Source organism: Patagioenas fasciata, chromosome 5, assembly GCF_037038585.1.
Source record: "Patagioenas fasciata isolate bPatFas1 chromosome 5, bPatFas1.hap1, whole genome shotgun sequence".
NCBI lineage: Eukaryota > Metazoa > Chordata > Aves > Columbiformes > Columbidae > Patagioenas > Patagioenas fasciata.
The window spans coordinates 44,766,169-44,791,162 of NC_092524.1; the positions used below are offsets into that span (position 1 = coordinate 44,766,169).

The 24,994-nt window shown below is 36.5% G+C and overlaps 1 protein-coding gene across 5 annotated transcripts in view; it reads left to right on the plus strand.

Annotated features, from left to right (window-relative positions):
- MIPOL1 (mirror-image polydactyly 1) overlaps window positions 1-24,994 on the plus strand; it is a 195,728-nt gene that overhangs the window by 35,583 nt on the left and 135,151 nt on the right. For all 5 annotated transcript variants that reach the window (XR_011739387.1, XM_071809409.1, XM_065840036.2 and 2 more), the window contains 3 exons: window positions 11,553-11,739; window positions 14,440-14,575; window positions 15,452-15,557. Coding sequence is in view for 4 of the 5 variants with exons in the window: in XM_071809409.1 (XP_071665510.1) it covers window positions 11,553-11,739; window positions 14,440-14,575; window positions 15,452-15,557 (429 nt within the window). In the remaining variant the exon portion in view is untranslated. The remainder of the gene's footprint in view (window positions 1-11,552; window positions 11,740-14,439; window positions 14,576-15,451; window positions 15,558-24,994) is intronic.

Here is a 24,994-nt window from a genome sequence, read left to right on the forward strand (position 1 = left end):
AAACTTAATTGCTTCTATTTTAGTGACAGCTAGAATGAAACTTAAGTTCAGAGCAAAAACATAACAAACAAATTATTTAAAAACAGTTCTCCAGGGAGTGCATTGGAGACTCGTATCTGAGAGTTCACCTGCATCTTTAGTAGCCCATTTACTTGGAGAAAATGGTGCATTGCCAAGGTGTCATGCTGGTACTATATGCAAAGTGACCTTTCTTTTAAGTTAGATACTTAAAATTGCAATATTTTTCTTGAGTTCTAAAGCTGATGTTTTCTGGGATTTTGCTTAGAACTCTAATTCAGCAAAGCCTTAGTTGTTTGTTTGCAATAGGGGAGGTTGAGTACATTTGGATAAGAGAATTTTCACTATAATTAATGAGCATGAGGAAACATGACCCTGCCTAGATAAAAGAGAGTTCTGGATCATTAAGATGTAGATAATGGAAGGGGTTATATGTGAAAAGCAATTGTCTGGTATGAAAATAGCGAAAGAAAAATGGAATGAGAGGGTTTACTTTGTTTTCAGCTGGTTTAGAAAACATAAACACAGCATGCTTAGTAAAAGTCTAGCAGACACTATGTTTGGAAATTATGTAATAACTCCATATAGGCTGTAATGATATCCTGAAACCCTGTATTTAAACTAACCTGAATTACAATGAGAGATAAACAGAATATTTACCCATCCCTTATGAGCTGCTGCTGATATGTAAATTTATTCTTCTACTTTGCACAAATATACTTTTGAGCTACTGCTTAAACACTTCAAGGTCCTTAGCCAAACAGTTTTAATGATGCCTCCAATATTATGAAAGTGTGACATTTGATGAATGCCTTGTATAGTTGTGATATCGGGGAAAGTGTAAACAAAAAACGCACATCAAGTCATCGTGCAACACCTAGATAATTTATAATTTTACTGTTTGTATCCATCTTGACATTTTTTATCTGCCAAAGGCAGGTTTCATTTGGAATCTTAATCTGAGATTTATTTGGTGGATCTGGAAATCATAGCTGGAGTTCCCACAGGAAATGGTCCATCTACCAACAGATTAAATGGCAGTCCTGCAGTTGTTAAGGGAGCTCTGCATTTAACACACATGCATACTCATTCACTCAGCACTGTGGAGAAAAATTAAAGTAGTAACCCAGGTTTAGGAACAATGTAGCTAAAAAGTCCCATATTTGCTGAATGACAAAGGGTTATATAGCAGCATTTCATTTTATTATTCGTGCTTGAGTTTCTTGTTTGCTTTGTTGAGTCTGCTGACGAATACTAATAAATGCCTGCAACAATCCAGACGAGAGATGCCTGGCAACAAAGCTATGCGGTGGACCTCCCTGATCTTCTCCAGTTCACAACCTGACCTTTTGAAAAATTGGCTAGGCTAAGCTGCAGAATTTGGGTGTAATGGTTATTGTTAACTCCAGCTTTAGGATTTATTAATTTGTGTGATCAAGACTTACCTATACTTCAAAGTTTCAAAAGACCAAACACAATCATCCATCCATTAGAACTAACATTGTGTTTCAGTGAATCCCATTTAGTATCTGCCCAGAGATTCTGCTGTTTTGATGCATTCGGAATATAAAAATGCTTTTTCAAGTGTGAGACCAATCCAACAAAAATCTGCTGCCTTCTCAGAGACTAATATTTAAAAAAAAACAGTCTTAATGATTGCAAATGGAGAGTGGAATGCCAAAGGAAATGTCTGATATTCACACATTAATAAATGCATCTCTGTTTACTACAGTGAATGCCAAATTAATGATTGTCCGTGCATTTTAAAGACTTAGAAGCATTTTTCTACTTTACATATTCACCAGTTGGTACACAATTGCTGTTTAGATGCAAAATAGGAGGGCAAAAGACTTAGTGAGAGAGACAGGCAAATGAAACATCATTACTAAAATAATCAGAATCCTTAGAGAATTGTAAAAAAATGCCTTTGCCAGAATAACTCCAACTGTTCTTAATCTCCTTCTCAATTTATTTCTTTATGAGGGGTGTTGCCAGACTTCCACACAAGTACAGGTGAATAAAGAAGCATTCAAAGTAACACAGATGTGTCCCCTGCTTAAATTGTTAACACAGAATGAATTCACTGTTCCCTTTAGATTCCTTAAAGGATTGAAAAAATGAACCACTAAACTACTTAATTTTTTCTGTGTTTTAGCAGATAAAATATTTTCAAGTCTTTTGTGTGTATGTCGAAGTGTCATGGAATATAGAGCAAGCTAAGACATTCATGCAAAATATAACTTAGGTTGTTCTTATTCATTTGCAGAGAACTTTCTCAATAAAGTTCTAATAAGAATATGTTGTTCTCTTTGATCATGATTCTGGACAACTTAAATGCTTGGCTGTGGCCAGAGATTGAGCATTTGAACTGTATTCTGTTAGCCTGACTGACTTCTAAAACAATTTTAATTGTTCAGAAGTTTTCTATATTAGAATGATATTCAATGTATATTTAAAAAAAAAAAAAAAAGAAAAAGTTATTTAATATATTCTGCCTACTATTGAAATGAGAGGAAGTTGGTCTATACTGTACACTGCCTATCTGTCTTCTAATATAGAAATGCTGTAGTCTGTCATGTGAATGAAAATTAACATAAAGGAGTGTGGAAAGATACCAATGTAGTTATTTGAAAATTCTGTTAGTTTTTTATAATTCATAAGTAAAAATGTTTGCTTTTTTTTTTCTTGAAGTCCAATGGAAATGAGTTGCTAAAGCCTCTCTGACAGAAAAGAGAAGAATCTGAGGTCTCTGAGGAGGAGACAGGACCAGGAAGGGCCACCAGTGTGGTAGCACAGGCTTCAAGATACAGCATGGATACAGCTTCTGCAGTTCTGGGCTTCCCAGTTTGTCTTCTACCATGGCTTGTTCAGTAACCTTGAGGTGGCAACCTCAACCGTGTGTCTCAGTCTTGATGTCTTTAAAATGACTAACACAGTGCTTATTCATCCTTTGTAAAATACCTGAGAGTTTCCAGAAAGCATTGTTCTCAAGGCTTATTTGAGTGAACCTCTGTCAGTTGTTTCTTAAAGTAAGAACAGATAACCTATCCTGGTATAAAATATGGAACAGTTCTGTGTAAGATTTACTTAAAAATAAGTTAATAGAGTTAATAGCCCGCATTCTTCTGTGTTGACCCATGGTGGTCTCAGCAGGGCTCACAGTTATGTTTCTTAAGGGCACTAAGTGTACAGTGCTTCTACATGGTGATTTCCTCCTTATTACTGCCAAGGCCTTAGCTGGTCATATGCAATATTTTGGCTGAGCAGAGCACTGAGAAAGAAAAGGAATTACCTTTGTATTGCAAAACAACTCTCAGCTCAGTCTTCACTAGTTATCAGGTTACTGTGGTTGCCATTCTGCCATGCTACAGAAGTGATTTAGTGAGATCTTAGAGTCCTGCTGAATAATCATCTTAAGGTTTGCCCAGTTTTCCTTGAACGTCAAAAAAAGTGTGTCATGAAGGGACAGCCATTCGCTGTTAGTTGCAGGTTATTGTTTCTCATTATACTGCAGTACATTGAAGGGACCTAAATAGTTGCTAATGTAAATAAATCTGTAGTAAATCCAAAGATGAGTAAAGCTGCACTTTATCTTGTTTATTTGTTTTGGAGAAAATGTATACTGACCTTGTACTTTTTGTACTGAGCTTTTGTAATTCTCTTCTAGAAACAGGAATTACTTCTTAAAAATTAAGTACAGAATCTTTTCTTGGGATTAACTCTGAAAACTTGTTTGCACATTGTGGGAAAGATAGAATAGTGAGGAAAAAGTCAAAAATAACAAACAGCCATTGAGATATGCATGTAAATCATGTGTGTTGCATCTGTGTCAGCTCAACTACAAATGAAAAAGAAAATAACAGGCATTCTGAAAATGCATAAAACCTAAAACAACTCTTTTCTTACCACTTATGGCAGGCAATAGGATCAGATTTCTTCCACCAGCCTCATTTTCTTCTTTTTATGCCAATAAAATCCTTTAATTTTGGTTTCCCACTGAATTTCAGGATTTATGTCTTTTAATCATTCAGTAAGGGGTGAACTGTTGAGCAGCCTGAGTCTTTCACAGTCATTCTGTTTGGTAGAAGTTCCAGTGGTTATACAGCCAAGTGAATGAATGTTTGTCTTTGCCAAAAAGGCTGACTCATCATTTTCAGCTCATGAAGGAATATTTGGCCATAGTACTAATTTCATTTGCATAGCTTGAAAAGTTAGTGGCTATCAGGTTCAAGTTTTCCATTAGACTTAAATATTTAATTTTTATTCATTTATTAGATATACCTAAGAATTCCAATCTTTTGGTGTTGCTTTAATAAATCTCAGATGTGGATCTAGTCGTGAGAATTTGTCATTGGATGTGCTCAGACTTATAGTATATATATTGTACTATTTGTGAATCTGTGTAAGTGCTTAAGTTCAATGACCGCAGCCCGACCTTGAACTGTTGGTGAATCCATAATCATGTGCCTTCAACATAACAGCAGACTGGCTGTTGAGCACAATCAGACTCATTGTGGTGACCTAAGGTTATTTTGGCTTTACTGGCCATCACTCAGAAGGTAAACTCAGCTGCCCCCAGTCCCTCTGATACCTTGAGGACAAGCTGGAATGCAATGGGGCTTAGTTTCTGCCAAATTAACCATTTTTATGCAACAGTTGGTATTAGATGTTATGAATTTAAGACAATTCCATATTCTATTTTTCACATGAAGCTATTAGAAATTACTTTTTATTAATGCAGCAACTGTCTTGTCTTAACAGCTTGTTAGAACACATACAGTTGTTTGTGCATTCTCACACACACATGCCCCAAAGTTTTCTTTTCAGAAATGTTTCTAATATTAATAACGTACAAAAAATATCAAGATAATTTGAAAGTCAATAATAAAGCGTAGCAATCAGTCTAATGAAAATAAAAAGAGAGTGAAGTTCTTGAATAATGCTCTCACACAGTGGACAGTTGTTGCAGCAAGTTGAGGTAGATGTGTGGTTTGCAAGCAAGGGCAAGAGCAAGTGTTTTTAAACTATAGTAAGTGTGTCCTTTTATTGCAGTGGGAGCAGGTTAGTTTTGTATAGGGGTGGAGTGGCTTTTTGCTTTGACAGTTCTGTTGGATAGGGAGTATTTCCTCTTGGTGTTAGGAAAATCGTCTTTTTGGTATTGTACAATTTTTTTTTTTTTTTTTTTTAAATTGAAGCTGTACGGTTGCTCTGACTGAGGAAAAAAACTACATGATTAACAGTAAATTAGAGTTTGTCAATCACTGAATTTTTGTGGTCTTTCAGTAATTGAGGTTGCAGTTAGTTCCTCAAATGTAGCACAATGTTTTGTTTTGCATTTTTTTCAAATGTTTTTAATCTGATAGTATGATGTAGGAAGCATGGGCTACTGTGTTTGCAGTCAGCTTTTTGTGCTCCCGAAGTGCGTTTGGCTTATTCTCTTCCTTCCTGGTTTTGCTGTTTTTCGTATTCTGCCTCTTACTGCCATTCCTCGAGGGGTTCATTCGTGCAGTGTTTTGCAGGCAGATGAGGACATGCTTTGTCTGTGCCACAGACCAGCTTAAAACAAATCTTAGGAAGCTATAAATAACAAGTGGTAGGTACTTTTACACTTGAAGCTGGTTTGGAGCACCAACAAGGGCTTCCAGTGTCCCCATAATCATCTACAAGCAGATCTGTAGCCCACCATGTGTTTTACAGTGCTATGTGCATGTTCCATTGCTTTTGGATTGTTTTCCTTTGTTGTTATTCCTCGAGAACCCCTGCAAACCTCTGAGCTTATCAGCACGGTTTAGCATGTGGGGGGCTGAAAGATTGTGAACAGAGGGAAGGAGGCTCCCACCCAGCTTCTGCTGGATGACAGGACTACTGAATATGCAGAGTAGTGCACAAGGGAAAGCTACTGCCTCCTTAGCTTTCCAGGTGAATCTGCACCTTCTGTGCACTTACATCTTCCACACTTCTTTCCATATTATCAGTGACGGTACAGGATTGTCTGATGCTGTGATTTCTCAGTGCCAATCCCCCACTCTAAGAAGAAGCTATGAGAAATAGTGACTGCCTGCAAAATGTGATAGGTTCAATGTTTTTACTTTACTTTGTAAACACTCCTAGCTTAACAACATTTAATTCTGTTCTGCCTTTACTGTTTCAAGCCACAACAGCATTATCTTCCTCTTGCATCCCTTACAATAAATTCCCTACTTTAATTCCAGTGTCTTTATATTCCTTCTTCCTAACATTAGCCTTTCTTTCCCTCAGTGTGAACGAGCTATTCATTCAAGATAAATACACACAGAAGATCAGCTGTTCAGCTTCTCTATGTAGTGAAATATTAATCTGGGCTACTGAACTTGTTCTATTTTATATGGAAAATAAGTTGTTTAGTATACTCAAGAACCAGAAGCAATGGTGGTGATACCACTTACTGAAAACTACAGCATTTTTTCCAAAGCTTGTAAGACTGTTTTACCCTTTCTCTGATCTTCCTTGTGCAGCCTGATTACTGCAAATGCTACTTAGTCCCCAGTGTGTCTCTGCAGCATTGGTAATTAGTGCACAACACAATTTGCAGGAGGCATGAGGAAGAGCACTGAAGTGCATTGATTAATATTGCTATTTAGTTTTAACAGCAAGACAAGAAGCTACTGTGTACCAAGGCCTAAATTACTTGGGCTCTATGGTCGTGGGCTATATGGAGAATAAAGTGGTTTTAAAAATTAAAAAAATGCTATGCCCATTGATCTGACAGTATTCGAAATGTCTTCCCCAAAGCATTCTACTGACAAATTTAGTATGTTGACCAAAAAAATACATTACAGCTTTATTAAATGAGTAAAAACCTCTCACCTTAATGCCCTTGGGCAGTCTGCTTCGAATTCTGAGTCGAGGCAGCTGCCATTGTCTTCTCTCTTACAAAGCCAGTAGGGAAAAAAAACAAAACAAAACAAAACAGATCATCTGTGTTTTGCCTGAGGTTTCCAGAAATGACACTTACAGACTTGCTGCGATGCTGCTTAGTCTTACCCATGTACTTGAGGGAATTGAATCTGGATGAAAAGGAGTGCTGCAAATATAAGTTGCTTAAAGAAGCAGCATTAGCATTAGTGAATGCCAGCACAGGTCTAGTTCCATTCTAAATTCTTTTTTTTTCCAGCTGCTGTAACTTACAGTTGAAGGCATAAAAATCCATGTCTTGACATGGGCTAAGGATTTAGCCTGAAGTTCAGCTGTTAATGCAGATGTTTACCTCATTATGCAGACACATTTACATCATTCTGTTGTATAACAAAACAAAAAAAAAATTCTATCTGCTGCCTTGACCTATCTTCTAGGGAGCGCTGCTGCTTGTTAGGAGCTCATAGTCAGGATGTTACAGAGAGGCTGCTGAGACTCACCTGACCCTCTGTTACCCCCCTGCTGCTGTTCCACATCTGCACCAGTGATACTGTTGGGGTGACATGGCAAGTATTACATGTGACTACACGGCTCTGGGGGGGGATGTTCAAGAGGGTGGGGACCCAAAAGGTGTTATCCTTGATCCTGCCAGTAAGAGGGAAGGTCATGGAGGAAAACCAGCTGAAGTAGATGAGGCCATCTTCAGACAACTGGAAGGAAGCCTCTTGTTCACAGGTCCTGGTCCTCATGGGGGACTACAACACTGATAATCTGCTGTAAGGGCAACAGCAAGGCACAAGCAATCTAGGAGATTTCTGGAGTCTATTGATGACAACTTCCTGACACAAGTGAGGTGCCAACAGGGAGAGTTGCTCTGCTGGAGCCGATACTTACAAACAAGGAAGAACTGGTTGTGGATGTTGAAGTCAGGGGCAGCTTTGGCTGCAGTTGCCACTTACCACAAAGTAGTGCAGTTCAGGATTCTGAGAGGAGGGAGCAGGAGAAAAAGCAGGACCTCAACTGTGGACTTCAGGAAAATAGACTTGGGCCTCTTCAGAGATCTGCTTGGAAGAATTCCCTAGGACACAGTTCTGGAGAGAAAAGTGATCCAAGAGACCTGATTGGTACTCAAGGATCACCTCATCGAATCTCTAAAATTATTTATCCTGACAAGTGGGAAATTAAGCATGGATCAAGAAGTATGTTGTTTTCCTTGACTTGGGTAAGGCTTTGGACTCTGTGTACCATAGCATCCTAACAAAAAAACAAATATAAGGAAATATAGTTTAATTTCCTTAAATAAGGAAACAGTGTGGTTGGCTGAAAACTGGCTAAATGTCTGCTCCTGGATGGTGGTGATCAGTTGCACAAAGCCCAGTAGGAGGCAAGTCACTAGTGGTACACTCCCAGTGTGAAAAATGGATAATGGAGCAGATTATATTCTCAGCAAGTTTGCTGATGATACAAAACTGTAAGTAGCTGATGGTTGTGCTTCCATTCAGAGGGACCTTGACAGGCTGTAGAATTGGGCAGAGAGGAACCTCGTAAGTTCAGCAAGGGGAAATGTGAACCCTTGCACCTGAGCATGAATAATGCCATATATCTGTACATGCTGGGCACCAACTGTTTAGAAAGCAGTTCTGCAGAAGGGCATCAGGATCCTAGTGAACAGCAAGTTGAGCATAAGTCAGTGATGCACCCTTATGGCAAGGATGGTCAGCAGCATCCTGAGCTGCTTTAAGGAGAGCATTGCCAGCAGATGGAGGGACGTGGTCCATCCTCTCTGCTCAGCACTGGTGAGGTCACATCCAGAGTGTCAAGTCCAGTTCTGAGCTCGCTAGTACAGGAAAGAGATGGTCTTACTGGAGCAAGTCTAACAAAGAGCCACAAATAGACTGGAGCATCTTATGTATGAGGAGGGGCTGAGACTGAGCCTCAAGAAGGGAAGGATTGGGGGAGTAGATCTTACCAATTATGAATAATACCTAATGGAAGAGAATGAAGAAGCAGCAGCCAGGCTCTTTTCAGTAGTACTCATTGACAGGACAAGAGTCAATAAGCACAAATTAAAATACATTAAATTCCATCTGAATACAAGGAATTTTTTTTTTTTTCTTTTTTTACAATGAAGGTGATCAAACACTGGCACAGGCTGCCCAGAGAGGCTGTTGAGATGTTCAGAAGCCTTTTGGACACAGACCTGGACAACCTTCTCTAGGTGACCCTGTTTGAGCAGGGTGGCTGGACAAGATGATCTCCAGCAGTCCCTTCCAACTGCGACGATTCTGTGAACTCTTTTTAAAGTCCTGACACTAAAAGCAGAAAAGTAAAAAACAGGAACTGTGAAAAGAAGATAAACTTATTAAGTTGATTACTCTTGTGCTAAAGGGGTAGAATCCCTTTTTTTTTATTTGTCCCAGTGTAACTGTGGTAGCTAATGTCATCTACTTAGCATTTTGGGGTTAGAAGTTTGTTGGTTTTTTTTTCTGTAACTTTCAAAGAGTGTGAGCAAGGGAGAATGCAGTAACGCTAAACAAGGAACAAAGCTTCATGGCAATACAGTCACTGGTTATTGCAACAGGTATATTGTGCTTGAATTCTTCCACAGAATGCAACACACTTCACCAGAGGCACTTCAAATATATGTGGCTTATAGAAAATGTTGATGCCCTGGAAAAGAAGAGGAAGAAAATTTGTTATGTGTGAGACCATAACTTGCAACTATATATATACATATATATATATAGAGAGAGAGAGAGAGACATCACTGCATCTGAAGTGGCAAAAGTGAACAGGAAGATGTTTGATGACCTGTTCTTTATAACATAAATCAAATGGGAAACACATCTTAGCCAAGTGTATGCCTCGTGATAGAAAGTTTTGCTAGTATTCAAATTCAGGACTAGGTTAGTTTTCAGATAGTACTAACTGGAGAGGGTTCAGAATTTTGCCATTATATGTTGCCATTCCCAAGTTGGGGCAGGTTCTTAGAGTATGCATAGTGAGTGTTTTAATGCCTGTTTCTTTAGATATACTTGCTACTTACTGTAAAGAGTAGCAAGAGGTTGAATCCTGTTTTGAAATGTAGCAGCACTTAAAAGGAATCTCTGCAGGATTCTGAGCCAGTGAACAATAGCATACATTTGCTTGAAGAATCCAGGGGGCCATGGGCTGCGTTCGGTTTCTGCATTAGCTGTGAAACAATCTGAGGAATGTATTTCAATCACTACTGAAAGTATTGTTAGGTTATACATGTTAGCGAATGTTTTATGAAGTTATGGTCCCCACATGTTTATTACTGCTCAGGAACAAAGATTCTGATATGCTGTTGACTGTTGTTCCTCTAGTACAAAAATCAATTCTTATGCTTCAGAGGAACTGTGAGAGTGGTTTCAAATGGATTTGTGCTGAAGTAGATGAAGAGAATAAAGGTGAGCAACGGGTACAATAACTTCCTTCTCAAGGTAGTAACACATGGCTTTGTATGGGAAGTTGTTAAACAGACTCCAGACAATCTGCAGGTCATCTCTCTGTGCTATTGGCTCTGCCTTTCCTTCTTCAAGACAAGAGAAATCTATTGCAACAGATTTTAGAGACAGTCTTAATCATTTTTTATATGGAATCTGTACTTTTGCTTCTTACATTCAGCATGACACCTCCATACTGAGTGCTGTGTATTTTCCGGTTATTTGTAAATGATTGCATCTGTATAGACAGTTTCTTATTTTTGAGAAGGAAGTAATAAGTTGGATCAAAAAATGTATACCATATAATTTATCAAAAATGTTTGGAAACACTGACTTTATTAAATGAGTAAAAACTCCAGTGTTTGTTCTCTACTAATCTAAATGAAAGAATGAAGAATATATGACATTTTCCATTTGCAGTTTTTTTAGGCTTCTTCCTCATCATTTTTAGTAGACTTCTATAATTAAAACATACTTTATGAAAAAATATTCATGGTATGTAGATCTTTCTTTCGTTTAAATTCCTCCATATCAGAAACATGTCCTAAAAATATCTAGTAGCCAAGCTTAAGAGAACCATCACACTCAACATTTTAATCAAGTTTTTTTTCCCTTTGGCACAATTTTCGCTTTGCATTCTTCAAGTTCTTTAGTTGTATGAGCCTGTGCCTTGCACACTCTGGGACTGAATAATGGGGCCTTAAATTTGTTGTTGCTAATTACAACTTGCCGATACCTCTTTTGTAGCCAAAATGGATTTGAAAAAGACCTCATTATGAGTCTAGTTCATAACCTGCAAATTTACCTGTCTACAGCAGAAATTTGTTGTGTCTCACTAGGGTAGAGGTGATTTTTACAAAAGATAGGTAGATAATTTCCTAGGGTCAACATCATTTGAAGTAGTCACTTAAGGAAAGAGGTATTAGGAAGTGGTGATGAATTTTTCAGGTTTCCATGAGAAAAATCCAGTAAATAGGTCATAACTCGTACATTCGTGCTCTAGGTAACACAGGTTTTGTTCCTTAGTGAGATGAGGAAGCTGTGAATCTGAAACTAGAGTACTTTCTCCTTTCTACTACAAACAAGAATATAGCAAGCCATTTTTTAATATGAAATCTCAAGTTTGTGTTTCTTTCTTTGGATGAAAAAATGTTTGCTTCTATTTCCAATTAGAAACACACATCCTGCAGCAGAAAAAAGAAGATATTTGTGTTGAGTTTCAGTTCCATCAGAATTCTCAAAAAAACCCAGAGCTTTTCATCCAGGCAGAAGCTGAAGTACGAAAACTTTCAGATTGGCCAGTAACCAGTCAAAGAAGAGGAGCCCAAAATGATTGTAATTCCAGTCCTGAAGAATCAAGGTAAAACCAAATATCCCTATATATAGTTTTTCTAGATTCACGTGATAGATGGTATACATACAGATTTTTGGATAAAGATAGGGAAGTTTACTTGCCAACTGAGAATCAGTAAGTCAGCTTTTTCACTTTGACTGACCATATCTGCCCTTCTTTCCTTGTGGAATGCAGCATTTCAGCACTGCATTCTCTAGCACTGATAGAAAATACCATAATGGTAGTGGCTTATGTGACACACTGCAGGTATTTCAATGATTGTGATCTCTCCAGAGAACTGGAGAAATGCATACTGAACAGAATTAGAAGAGATGATCTGAAAGTCTAGTGGTATCTGTGACTTTACACAGCAAGCACAGTGTAGCCCAAGTAAAATTAGTGAGTAGAAAGCAGGAATAAAGCAGTGTGAAGTCCAGGTGGAGACGGAAGAGTAAAGATGAGCTGTAATACCTTGCAGGCAGTCTGTGAAAGGAATCTGAAGAGGGGCAAATATGGTTGGAAAGTGTAAGGCAAGCTGAAGATTTTGTTCTGTCCTTAATTTTGGTCATTTATTATTATTAATTTCCATACTGAGCTATCACCCTCTACTGCAGTCTTAAGACATGTATGCACTCATGCTGTATGTGACATAATATATAAAGGTATACCCAGCTGACTAGGGAACTTGCTACCAGTTTTGAGTGACTTAAGCATTCTGAAGCCCAAGTCTTAACCGAGAATGACAGAGTTCCTTTTGAAAATGGGATCAAGGCTGCAGAGCCCTATGATGAAATATATACTTTTATATATACTTTTGAAATAAATGCTTTTAATTCTTCACCTGTCTGGCAGATTCTACACCTGTTTTTGTTATCTTTAGCATGATCTAGTGGTGATCCATTGGGCCAAAACCAGTCCATAGTACTTTTCCATGTGGCTTGTTGCCTTTTTTGTGTGTGTTAGGGCCTGAGATATGCTGTTGGGGCAATGCATCCTGCACAAAAAGCCAAATAGAATCCCGAGTGCTTAAGTACAGCTCAGCACAGAGTCAACCAAAGGTTATTGCTCCTCCCTTCACCAGTGCCGCTCACACTGGCAATCAGGCTGGTCTTGAATTATGAGATTAACCTCCCGCAATAGTATGTTGAGCCATCTCATCTGCAAGTATATTGTGTGCAGGATCCTAAAGCTGTAGGCCAAAACCTCATTGTCATAGATACTATACGAATTGCACAAAATCTCTCCTTCCTCAAATAGATTGCATTTAGCATATGAGAAAATATTTTGATATAGAATGACTCAGAAAATGTAGAGTCAGTGTTGGTTTGCATTGTAGATGATGGTCTTTGTGTAACACCAATGTGACTTGCAAGTTTTCTTCAAATCATCAGGAATAGAACATTTGGGGGACTGAGAATTGTTCATGGGAAGTGTCTCCTGAACATGGAAAATACACAAAAAAAAAGCTTAAGGTTTGTAGTGTCTAGGCAGTTGTATCCAGAGTTATCTATCACTTGCAGTCCAAAACAATACTAAATTAAGTTTGCTAGATAGAGCAAAGATTAAATAGGTTTTGAAGGATCTTGAAAGTGAAGACAAGCAGTTTAAGCACTGTTCCAAACCATGTGTACACTGTATGAGACTAAGTAACTGCTTTTTTTGATGTGATATGCCTTAGGTTGCACCATAGTTTGCCTGCAGAGTACACATCTTAACCTCCTTTTTAAGACACTGTTGAGAAAATAAATCCAAAGGAAGCAGGTGAAGAAAAGGATAACTGAGTACAAACACGTGTCTGCCTTAGAGAATTACTCTTTGGAGCAACAGATAGGTTTCCTTTTCTTTCCAGGATGTGGATTACACATAATGAAAGTAATGCATACAGTAGAAATAGGAGTTCAGAAGGTGTAGCTTTTCTGTGGCTACTTCTTATGACTCGTTGGCTATGAAGCCTATAAACAGAAAATGCTTAAGGGAAACGAATGTTAAAAATATTTGCTAATGCACCTTTTAATCCATTCATCTGCTGATTTTGCTGCCATCTTAGAAGTAAGATCTGAGTTATCTCTGAGATTGATGGACAGCCAAGGGGTTTTTTAAGTGTCTTACCTTGACACAGAATTTTGTGACAATCGAATCTTGGCTTATTTTTCTCTGTCTATGGCCAAATAAGTTACCTTAAAACTCTGTGAGTGCTCTACGGTATGGAATTCCAGTTACCAGCTATAACATTTAGAATAACACCATCATTTTACAGATTTCTGCAAGGTGAGCTCCTAGATCTTGTCTTCTGGATATTTTCATTTTGCTTCATATAGAATTGTCTGTCCTACTGGAGAATTTGCTTTCTTTTATCCTGAGCATCATTTGGATCACCAAATGATTCATGGCTTTGCTGTTCCATGTTAAGCACAGGTTTTTAGTATTTGCTTCCCTTAAGCATTTTCTGTTTCTGAGCTTCATAGCTAATTTATATTCATCTGTTTTATGTCTTAGCAATGTAGTATATTTATTTACTATTCCAGATTTACAGATTTTTTTCAGGATTACAGATCTAAGAAGTGGTAGAAGGACATCTCTTCTACTGGCTATTTAATACATTTGCAATGCATAACAATTTTTGATAACTTCTGTGTATTTTGGTTTTGGGGGAGTGACAGAGAAACTGGTTTTACATTATTTGCCTTTTTTTTTTTTTTTGTCTTTTTTTTTCCCTTCTAAACACAGCACTGTGGAAAAAAAGGCGAACAGGATGCTCCCTGAGTTTATATCCCCCTGGAAGGATGCTGCGGATTTTGGAGGAAAAACAGAAACTGCATTCCTTTTAAAAGAATTGGACACTCTCAGGGCCAAAAATAAAAAGGTGCGATTGAGATATTCAGATCACAGTATTTGCTTTTTTTTATGGTTGTCTTACAAAACATACGTTTTAAACTGTTCCTAATTTAGTTTTGTTATTTATTTTAATGCATCAATCAATAGCTGTCGTGTCATTTTGGATTCTTAGTATCTGCTTAACAACTACTTCTCTGAAATTAAGAAAGTCTTTCATCCTGCCCTTTGACCTTCTGAATCGGTGACATAGGCTCTTGCATCATGGATGAAAACCAAGGAGGACCAAAACCAAGGCCAGGATTTCATTAATAGAATCTGGAGCTCATGCTTCTGTATGTGTCATCCAGATAATGAATGTGCCCTGATACCTCCCCTTTGTTGAAGTGTCATTGAATGTTCAGTGGCAAGCTGCAATATCTGTCCAAGAACAGATTTACTGAATTCCCAGTTAAAAGAAAGGCTTCAACACATGAAAGAATCTCAGTTTCTATCTGGCGATGCAGAAGAAAAATTAGGCATTTACACTAGTGATATGTGATATCAGTACTCTTGGTAGGAAATAGGCTGTTCATGCAGACACCACCTGCGCTATATTTCCATATAATTCTGAATTTCCTTAGCAAGAAGGACCACAGCTGGTGATACCTGAAGAAGAGAATCCCGTGTGAAAACAGTGATGCACACGTTGCTGCTTGTCTCACAGAGCAAAATACAGCAGATTATAAAGAAGAGATTTTTAACATTTGTCTTTCAAATAAGTAAATATAATTAACTGAACTTCTGTTGTATTGCTTAGTGTTTGTATTTTGGAGGTAAGAAACTATTTAAAATTTTGTTGTGGTTAAAAAAGCTGTTTGACTGTTTCAGCTAGATAAGAATCTTACCATCCATTTGTTCAATTCAGCTTCAAGATGAACTCTCTGAAAAGGACAAGGAGCTGAAGACAATAAAACTGGACTTAGAACTGCAAGAGAGAGCTTCAGAAGCTAAGATTGCAGAAAAGATTGCAGGTACAGTAGGCAAGCATTTAACAGATGGCTGTATGGCTCATAGAGTACCCACGGTTGCTATATGACGTGGCCTAGTGAATGTTAGCTTTATTTACTAAAGGAGGGAAGATTTGACTTCTTTTTTTTTATGTGTGGCTGTTTAGAGTTGCTTAGAAAATAGGTGGCTTTAACATCCTGGTACTGGTATTAGCAGGAGCTTTACCTGTATTCATACTGATTTGGGCATTAAATGCATTGTTAACACCATGTCAATCCAATCACAAAAAGGTTGTTTGTTTTGTTGGAAGGTCCTGAACAAACAAGGGGAAATAATGATTACCAGTGCCTCTACCTTTCAACCAGCAGTTCAAATACCACTTATTGTTTTAGCTCGTTCAGAGCAATACTCCCCCCTCCCCGTGTATGGAGATAGCCGCACGTTCACCTCAACTAGAGACATGCACTTTTCTTGAAAAATCTGTTCTTATGGTACTTAATGACTTTTTGTCTGATGATGGTATGTCTCCAGTGAATGAAGTTTATACAAATACCCAAAATAAAAGGTTTTTAAGTTATTGTTGAACGTGAATGCATTCTGATATTTGTTCTGAATTGTTCTTTGAAGCAACATGCAAGCATGGAGACAGTTTGTGTTTATGATTTTGGAAATCTCCAAAGTAATGAAGCTGGGTATTTTTATTATTGAAAACTGACTGTGTATACAATGCACCCAGTGGATGAAAAATACTCAGGTTTTTCTCCAAGTTGCTTTTATAAATTTGTCGTATCATTTGTTCATAAATATAGTGTAAACTAGGTAAAGTTGTTTGCTCATACACAATCACATACACTTCATAGAGTATTAATAGTACTAATACCTGTCCCCAAAACAGTGATACTGAAGGGAGGAGTAACTGTCTTCAGGAAAATGGAGTAGAAATAAACTCTCCAGCTGAAAAAACAGAAGGCTGACTTTCCACTTAATGTCAAACTCCTAAGAATACAATATCCTGTATATATTGTAGACGGAAGATAGTTGCTACATTTTCTGTGGTGGAGGAAGGGAAAGGCAAATAAAATCTACGTATTAGGAAACAAACTGAAATACAGGCGTAATTTTATTCTTATTTCATTTTCATAAGCTGCTTGCTTCATTTTTCAGAAGAAAACCAATCAACACTGCATATCACAGCTATATCCAGTGGCTGAAAGCTAATGTAAATTGTTTGGGTTGAATCCCAAGTTTTGTGTTTGTTCCTGAATATTTGCACAGTGTTTTACTTCTATACCTATAATAGATAAATATTCCCTTTGATATAGCTGTTCATTGCTCATTAAAATCTGGGAAGAAATGTATATAAAAAGGTGTGTCAAAAACATGTTTAGTTTCATTTTTATGGATACAGTTGAAATATTTGTTAGTAAATTGGTTTTTCCTACATTACTATTTCAACTTCCTAATTATGTCCTAATCATAATATTATCTTCAAGATAGTATGGCATGAATATGGATATACTAAATAACATAGTTATTCCATTTTAAAAGGAAGAATAAGCCAAATTGTAATGAACGCTACAATGCATAATACAGATGACCTTTGAAAAGTACCTTTTTTTTTCCCTTTTACAAGTTCAGGAAGTATAAAATCCTTTAAATGCTGAGAAGGAGGGCAAGAGGATCCTTACTATTTAAGCTGTTTGCAAAAATGAAACATCATTAATATTTCACAGGTTTTTTGCTTCCTGTCTTACAGTTCTAAGAATGTGAAGTTAGCATAAATGTTTTGAAATCTGGAATGATGTGAACCAATCTGAATTTGTGGAGGTCTATGTGTCCCTCTCACATAAAAGCCTTGAGGGAACGTCTGATGGACAAGCAGACCCTAAAAAAGAAGACTCAGTGTGTTTATGGAAAAACCTTTTTTCCCCTGTGTTAAGTCTTTTGAGGAAAGGAGAATAAACACATGCTTTCTGTGATTTCATGTTGCTAGTTAATGTTTAATTACTGTAGTATATAACACATGGTAGAGTGAAGCTTGTAAATGTGGGTGTTTGCGTTTTTATTATTACTTGGTACTGACTTTATGATAAGAAAATGACTTCACAAATTATATTGTAACACATCAGAAAAGTAAACCGTAAAAATGTTGTCTACTTTGAGGAATATTCCAATTATATTTTAAAATGCAACACTCTAATTGGTGGGTTTTACCTAAATAGGACCTGTGGAAAGAGCAGAAAAGCTGAAAACAAAAGCCGTTTAAAAATGAAGCTTCAACAGTCTTCAGAAACAAAAACCCAAAGCTTGTTGCTTTATGAGTTTTACTTTGTTCCAAGGAAAAAGTGAAGGGGAAAAGTGTAAATTTGTTAAATGCTTCATGAAAGAACAAGAAAAAGTAGAGTTAAGGCAGAAGATACACCTGATTGAAGAGAATGTTTTATACTGTGTGCAGTAAATAACTTATTTTCAGAAAGTGTTTATTTAAAAATTTTACTAGCCTGGGAGATGTGTTTTAGAACTTCCTTGGGTCCCTATGTCTGTGTCAGGTAATGAGTGAGGAAAATTAGGGAATTCATAGTTTTGGTTGCAGGCTTTAAAGCATTAGGCACAATTGTTTCTGGCAGTCATAGTTGCCACACATTCCTGCTGTTTCTTAATTATTCTTCTGCTGGATTTCCTTTCATTATAAGCCAATACCAGAAAGTACCATTAGTTGCACCCTCCCCCCATCATGAAGAGGAGAACAGAGGTGGAGGTACCACTGGGAAAATCAAGGGAAGAGCACATCGTAAAAGAACTGAGACTAGGATAATGTAAGGAAAAAAGGGAACGCCACATGTGAACTGGGCATAAAGAATAGACAAATCTTGAAATGTGGGACTGCAGAATGTTCATGTGTTGAACCGAAAAGGGAAGGGGTGCATTCTGCGGGAAGGGAAAGGGAAAAGGAGCACACGTCTTCCGAGAACAGACTGGAAGATAAAGGATGGAGGCATTGCAAAGGATTAAGTCTTCAAAAGAACTAAGTCTTCAAAAGAACTAGCAGAGATAGCACATCTCACCTTTGATGGACATAATAAGTGATTTCGTTTTTGCCTAGCAGAAGAATAATACAGGGGACATATAGGAACTTTTAGAGGAAAGAGCTGATTGTGTATTAAATGAGGATTGTAGAGCATAGTGGTAACCTCTTTAGACTGGAAAAAATATCAAAGCCCTAGTCTTCTCACAGTAACTCCCACCATTACTGCAAAAAGTTATACCATAGTTGACATCAGCTCTTGGAATATTTTTGTCCCTATCACAGTGCTATGTATTTGGACTATGAATAATTATGAAGGAAAGTGGAATAAAAAATATTTATTTTTAAATCTATTCTGTAGCAAGGGCTATTTTGTCGCGGGGTGGTGGGGGCTGTGCCAATATCTAATAACAATGTTACCAAAATGGAATAGTTTTTAAAATTAAAGTCAACTCAACAGGAAAAAGTGGATTGAGTCAAGCCCTTCTAAGTTTCTTAGGTGTTGCACACCACCTTTAATGCCTGAAAACTGTGTTTGCATTCTGCAGATGCTCTCTGAAAGACCAGGGTAGTGACAGGCAATATAGTGTGGAAAAAAAGGGAAAGCAGTTTTATCTGTTGTATCTGTTACACAGCTTTCAGTCTTTGGGAAGCTTTGGCAATATACCTACAATGAAGACTCTTTATTTTCATGGCTGTTTTTACAAAAGTGTTGAAAATTAACATTTGTGATATTTTGGAATTCTTTAATATGGTGTGGAAATGTTCATGAACGTTATTCGAAGTTTCCTAAATTAACTTGAAAAATAATTACTGAATGCATGTGCAGTAGTTTTAATAGCAAAAATGAAGACAAATATCCAAGTGGCTGTTAGCTTGGAGTTAGTTTGATTTAATATCCCATAAAGTAAGAGGAAATAAGTAATCTTGCCAGTAATAAACTTTGGGTGGCAATAACTTTCAGCACAGAAGAGAAGTATTTTCCATTTCTTCAAAGCTCACTTTAGAGTGCCTTTTTAGATGTTATTTTTCTTTCTTGCATGTCATCCATTAAAGATTAGCTGTGGAAGGTTGGAGCATGGAGAGATTATGAATGACAGAACAACTCCTGCAGAATAATAATCAGTTTTTGGTATTTAATGCTGTTTGACTTTTGCAGACACATTTCTTATTAACCTTTGGTACAAACAGAAATCCAGGTTCCTGATATCTCATGGAGAAGATGAATTCAAGATCCTCTTCCAATTAAAGTGAAATAAGGCCAATATTGGGCTTTAGCCAAAAGAACTCAATAGTTCCCAACCCTTGTGTTTATAAACCTAAATATGAAAGATATTTTACAGTTTAAGTAGGTAATGCATATACTTCTCTAACTCAGTTTTCTGTGCATAATTCATTTATATACATAGCCTATATAGTTCTTAGGGGCTTTGTCCTATTAATGCTTCACTATGCAAAACTAGTTCCTGAGTATATTTTCAAGATATTTGTTGGTAGATAACAGAATTTTGAAAATAACTGTGGGATTTGAATCCTCTGTATGGAAAGGTAGACAGGCCATCTAAAGGATGAAAAAAAAAATTAAAAAAAAAAACCAAACCAACAAGGCGGGGGGTGTTGTGACTGAGAAAATTTTGGCTTAATTTTTAACAGTTTAATTTGAAATTATATAACTTTACCTTCAGATTGTCAGAATTGTTGGTTGTAAAAAAGTTGCATGCAGCTCAGTGAGGTACAGTATGCAAAGTGCTGGCCTACGTTAAAAAGTAAATTACTAAGCTATTTATGGGTGGAGCTTGTATGTAAAAAGCAAGCCAGTATCTTCTGCATATTTTTGTGATTAGCCTGGCCCTTTTCTCTTCCCCACGATGCTGCTAGATGAACATAAAGAACTTGGTTTTTTTCAGGAATAAAAAGGTCTGCAAATAAACTACTTCTCAGGGTATTACAAAAACTTTTCTTTAATCTGTCAAATTATAACTTGCAAACTGTAATGCAGCATTTATGGGGTTTTATGGGTTTTTTTCCCTAAAGTAAATATTCAGGTATCAACAATTATTCACTGAAAAAAAAAAAAAAGTTTAACAGCATTATGGTTTGAATTTTGAAGTCAGCTGTGTTTAGTGTATTAGAAGCAGGGGCTTAAGTATTGTACAGGGATTGGCTTTCACAAGAACTGCCTTGCGGTCCGTGTATAATGCTATCTCCTATTCTTTCCCACTTTATTTTTTTTTTTTTAATTGAATTGGGATCTGAGTACACAAAGAAAACCCTATGCAGAGCTGCCACGAAGAAACTTTAGCCTTTTATTAGGAACGCTCTGTTTATAGCATTGGAAATTTAGGAGCAGATGAACGCTATGCACTAAATACATACAACAAACACAAAGCAATAAAGAAGTCACTGTGTTCTATCAGTGTTGGATCAGATTGCTGTATCTATAAAGTCACATTTAGGTGTAAATGACTTGTAGTCTATAATTGCTGGTATAGACTAATGAAGACTCTTATCTAGTTTTCCTGTGATGATCTTATCACTATTTTGCTTTTACTTTTCAGTTATAAGTCATAACTGAAAATAAATGAATGGTAGCTTTCAGAAAAAGAGCTAGGAACTTAGGCTGTGTGTTTCATAATAGAACATTTCAGCACTATTTTTAAGTCGACAGTCAGCCCTGGAGCTCATGGTAGTTTGCCATTAACCTGAATGAGAACTGTGTAAGGACCTTAGGCTTTGAACATTTCTAGGGCTTATCTGCATTTTGTAACATGTATGTGCAGAAACGAATTAATGACACATTTTAAGGTCTTTCATAGAAGTGCAATAAATCTGGGGTTTTTTTTGTTTGTGTATTTGACTATGATAAGATTGACTTCTTATTTAAGAATCACAAACACAGCCATTAAATCTAGCATAAAGAGCTCCCAGAGGATTTTGATTTCTAAAATGACTGGATAACAAATACATACATGTTTGTGTTTCTGTAAGGAATACAAGCACATACACATATGGTTAAATGAATTTTCATAACATCAGCCTATCTGGAAACGGCAAGGATAGTTTCCAAGTCCTTCTGTGATTAGACAGACAGAGACACAGCAAGGATGGGCAAGAATGGGAAAACTGATGAAAAAGAAAAGGTGGGTAATCATTGGACCTCTTTTCCCAGTATACTTCCCTAATGCCTCTCATTCGTGCAGCTACTAGTGAGAAATCCAAAGTGAAAACACAACAGAAGTCCCCAAAAAGCTTTGATTAAGCCTCTCTGTAGGATAAATTTCAGCTGAGTTTTTTCATGGAAGTAACTGAGTAAGATAAACAAGAAGTTCATTACAGGAATCTTGAATTCTAAGTGGGACTCAACCAAGCAAGTTCTTTCATGTTTCTGCTTTCCTTTGGAATAATATACATCTCCAAAAGGCAGAAAATACTCTTTGCCTCATTTTCCTCCTGAGTTAAACATTCAGTCCTACGTTAGAGCTCTATAACTGTGTGAAACAGAAGTCGAATCATGCATCAAAGGTTTTTTTGAGTCATTAATTATTACTCTTTCAGTCAATTCTTAAATATTTAAGATGCTAAGAGGCTTTTTTGTAAAAACATATAATCACATTTGTATTTCTTGTTGCTCAAATGGTGCAAGTAACTAGTAAAATTACTTCGACTGTACCAGAATCAATGCCAAAGAAAATCCCAAGTCACTTACTGTTCAGCAACCACTGATCTTGAATACTAAATCTTAAACTGCAAGACTCTGACCTTCTGCAACAGTACATTGTTATTAACAGAAAAACTTTCTCACCATGTCTTTGTCTGGGAAGTAACTGATCACTATAACTAGTGCTTGTTACAAAAACTATTAGCAAAATTTTAATCGTACTATTTCTTTGATCACTTTGTTTCGTGTAGTGCAAAGCCAAAAGCAGTTTTTCATCACTTCTGTTACTCTCAAACACCTTGAAAAGTCCAAAATATTGTTGTCGTTTCTGTAAAATGGACTTATCTTGAAAGCCAATTGTTACAGTGTTATAAATGTTAGAATATTTACTGTATCTTCTGTGGTAGAACTGTGGGTGGTGATCTCTTTTACTTATAAGATCCATCCTATATTCTGTGGATTTTACATTTTTTAATGAGTAATGTGGAGTAATTTCTGCTGCCATAGGTGTTTCAAATCCTAACAATTTCTTCTTTCTTGCCTCTGCTATTCAGGTTTTTTTATTTACACAGAAGACTGCTAGGAAATCAGCAAACAGACTTTTTTTCCTGGGAGCCGTGCTTCCTTCCCTTCCCCCACAACTGTGGTGTTTGGAAAATCATGAACCACTGTTTAAACTAGACTGATTTCCAACACACCTTCTCACTACTGCTGTATTTTAAAGGTAGTTTAAGAAGTGTAGAAGATAGGTTTGCCGAAAGAATCAGGTTCAACTAAGAAAATATGTACACTGCTCTGACTCTGTAAACTCATACTCTGTATGGTTCATCTTCTTCATATTTACTTTTGCCCATATTAGAAAACAATTAGCTTACTAAACAAATTTGAGTATTTGGGAAGAAAAAACCTACTTTGAGTCTCTCTCATTTGACTAAGAATTACATGATATTTGATAAGCTTGTTTAAAATGGACATATCCAAATATTATTGTAAACACCCATTGATTTGTTTTACCTGCAATATAAGTATTTTACTTAGTTGGCTTACATAGTAGCTAATAATATTTGTTAATGTAATTTAACTGCTGTGAACCTTTACTGAACAAATATTGAAATTTATACAAGTCAAAGAAAGAGAATCTCTAATGACTTTTGTAAAAGCTTCCATTTAATAGTTAAGGAGAAAAGTTTATATGACATACCAGATGCAATTAACAGTAGATTTTACATTTAATAAAAAGAAAGAAGCATATGTATTTGCTTTATTCATTCCATCATAATTTGCATTAGAGCTGTGGGTGTTTAATGAGCAAATTCCAGCTAAAATGCTATATTGATTTTCTAAGTGAACTTTGTAATAGCTAGCTATCTTACAAAAGCTCTTCTGTTTACAATTGTTTTCTTTACTAAAAACTAAAAATGTTTTAGAATTGATGAGTTTAGTATAACGATTCTTTTAAAATAGCTCTTTTAGAGTATGCAGGGGGTTTAGTTACGAGGAGAAAGATGTTATTAAATTTTTCTAAAGCAAATTAAATTTATGCAACTAAATAGTAATGTCATATTTATGTATATTACAATGTTTGCAAACACTGGAAAATAATCCTTTTCTTAATTTAGCGGTAGGGGATTTAAATATTTTAACTCTTGAATGTCATTGTGTGTATATGGATTAGTAAATAACACAATTCATTTTACCTTAATACTTGACTATTCATACTTCATTTTTGTGCGTCATTTTCTTGCTTGAAACATGAGTTCTATGAGAATTTGTATTTCTTGTTGGTCAGGCCTCAAGATAAACAGGATAGGGTTGGTTGCTGTGCCATTGGAAGGTCTCCAAGAAAAACCTCGTGGTATCAACCAGAGCAGTTGGTGACTAAGTAGCTGGATCACTCTTTTCACTGAATCAGGCACCAAGTCGGTGTGCCAGCATGGGGCTGGTGTTTTGCTGGGTATGCCATGTCTTGAACAGGACTTAGCAGCCTGACTTGGTACTCTCAGTTAACTTTTGCCTGGCATTTTTAAGAAGCATAGGGATGATAATCTGCATACTCTACTCTTTTTAATAAGGAGGATTTTTATGTCACTCTCTCTCGTAGACTTTTCATTGGACAGCTAATACTTCACATATTTCCTAAATATGACAGCAAATGTTTTGGTTTGCTGCTGCATTGCAGCCCAAAAGCGTGTGTATTTCAGTGGCTTATTTGAGGAATCTTGTGATCCTTATGGCCCTGAACTTTACTTGTGACTCATCTATAGCTCAATCTGAATGGCCAATGTTATTGTTAACAACATCATACTTCCGACTACCTGCAATTGCTTAACTGTTATAATATTCCATATAGTATTGAAAAAGGATCTGGTGAAAGATTAAATAGAGTCAGAAATGTATAGGCATTGGATAACAGAAATGTCTAAATTCAGCAGCAGCTTTGACTGGTAAAGGAATCAGGTGATTTAGCCTTCTGTAGACCATTAAATTGAGTTAGATGAAGACTTTAAGTCTTTTTTAAATGAGTAATTTCTTGTGGGCAGTGTCAGTGTTGCTACATGGTATTAAAACACCGGGTAGCTAAGTATCTTTCTTTCTTTTCCTTTTTTTTTTTTTCTTTTTTCAACATAGATTATCACACAGGCAATTTACATTATTTTATACACTTTCCCTAGTCAGTTTTAATATTAAAAAATTAACTTGCAATATTACTTTAAAGAAATAGAAGCAAAAGCAAAACAGTTGTAATAGATATGAAACTACTATTTTTTTTTATTGTA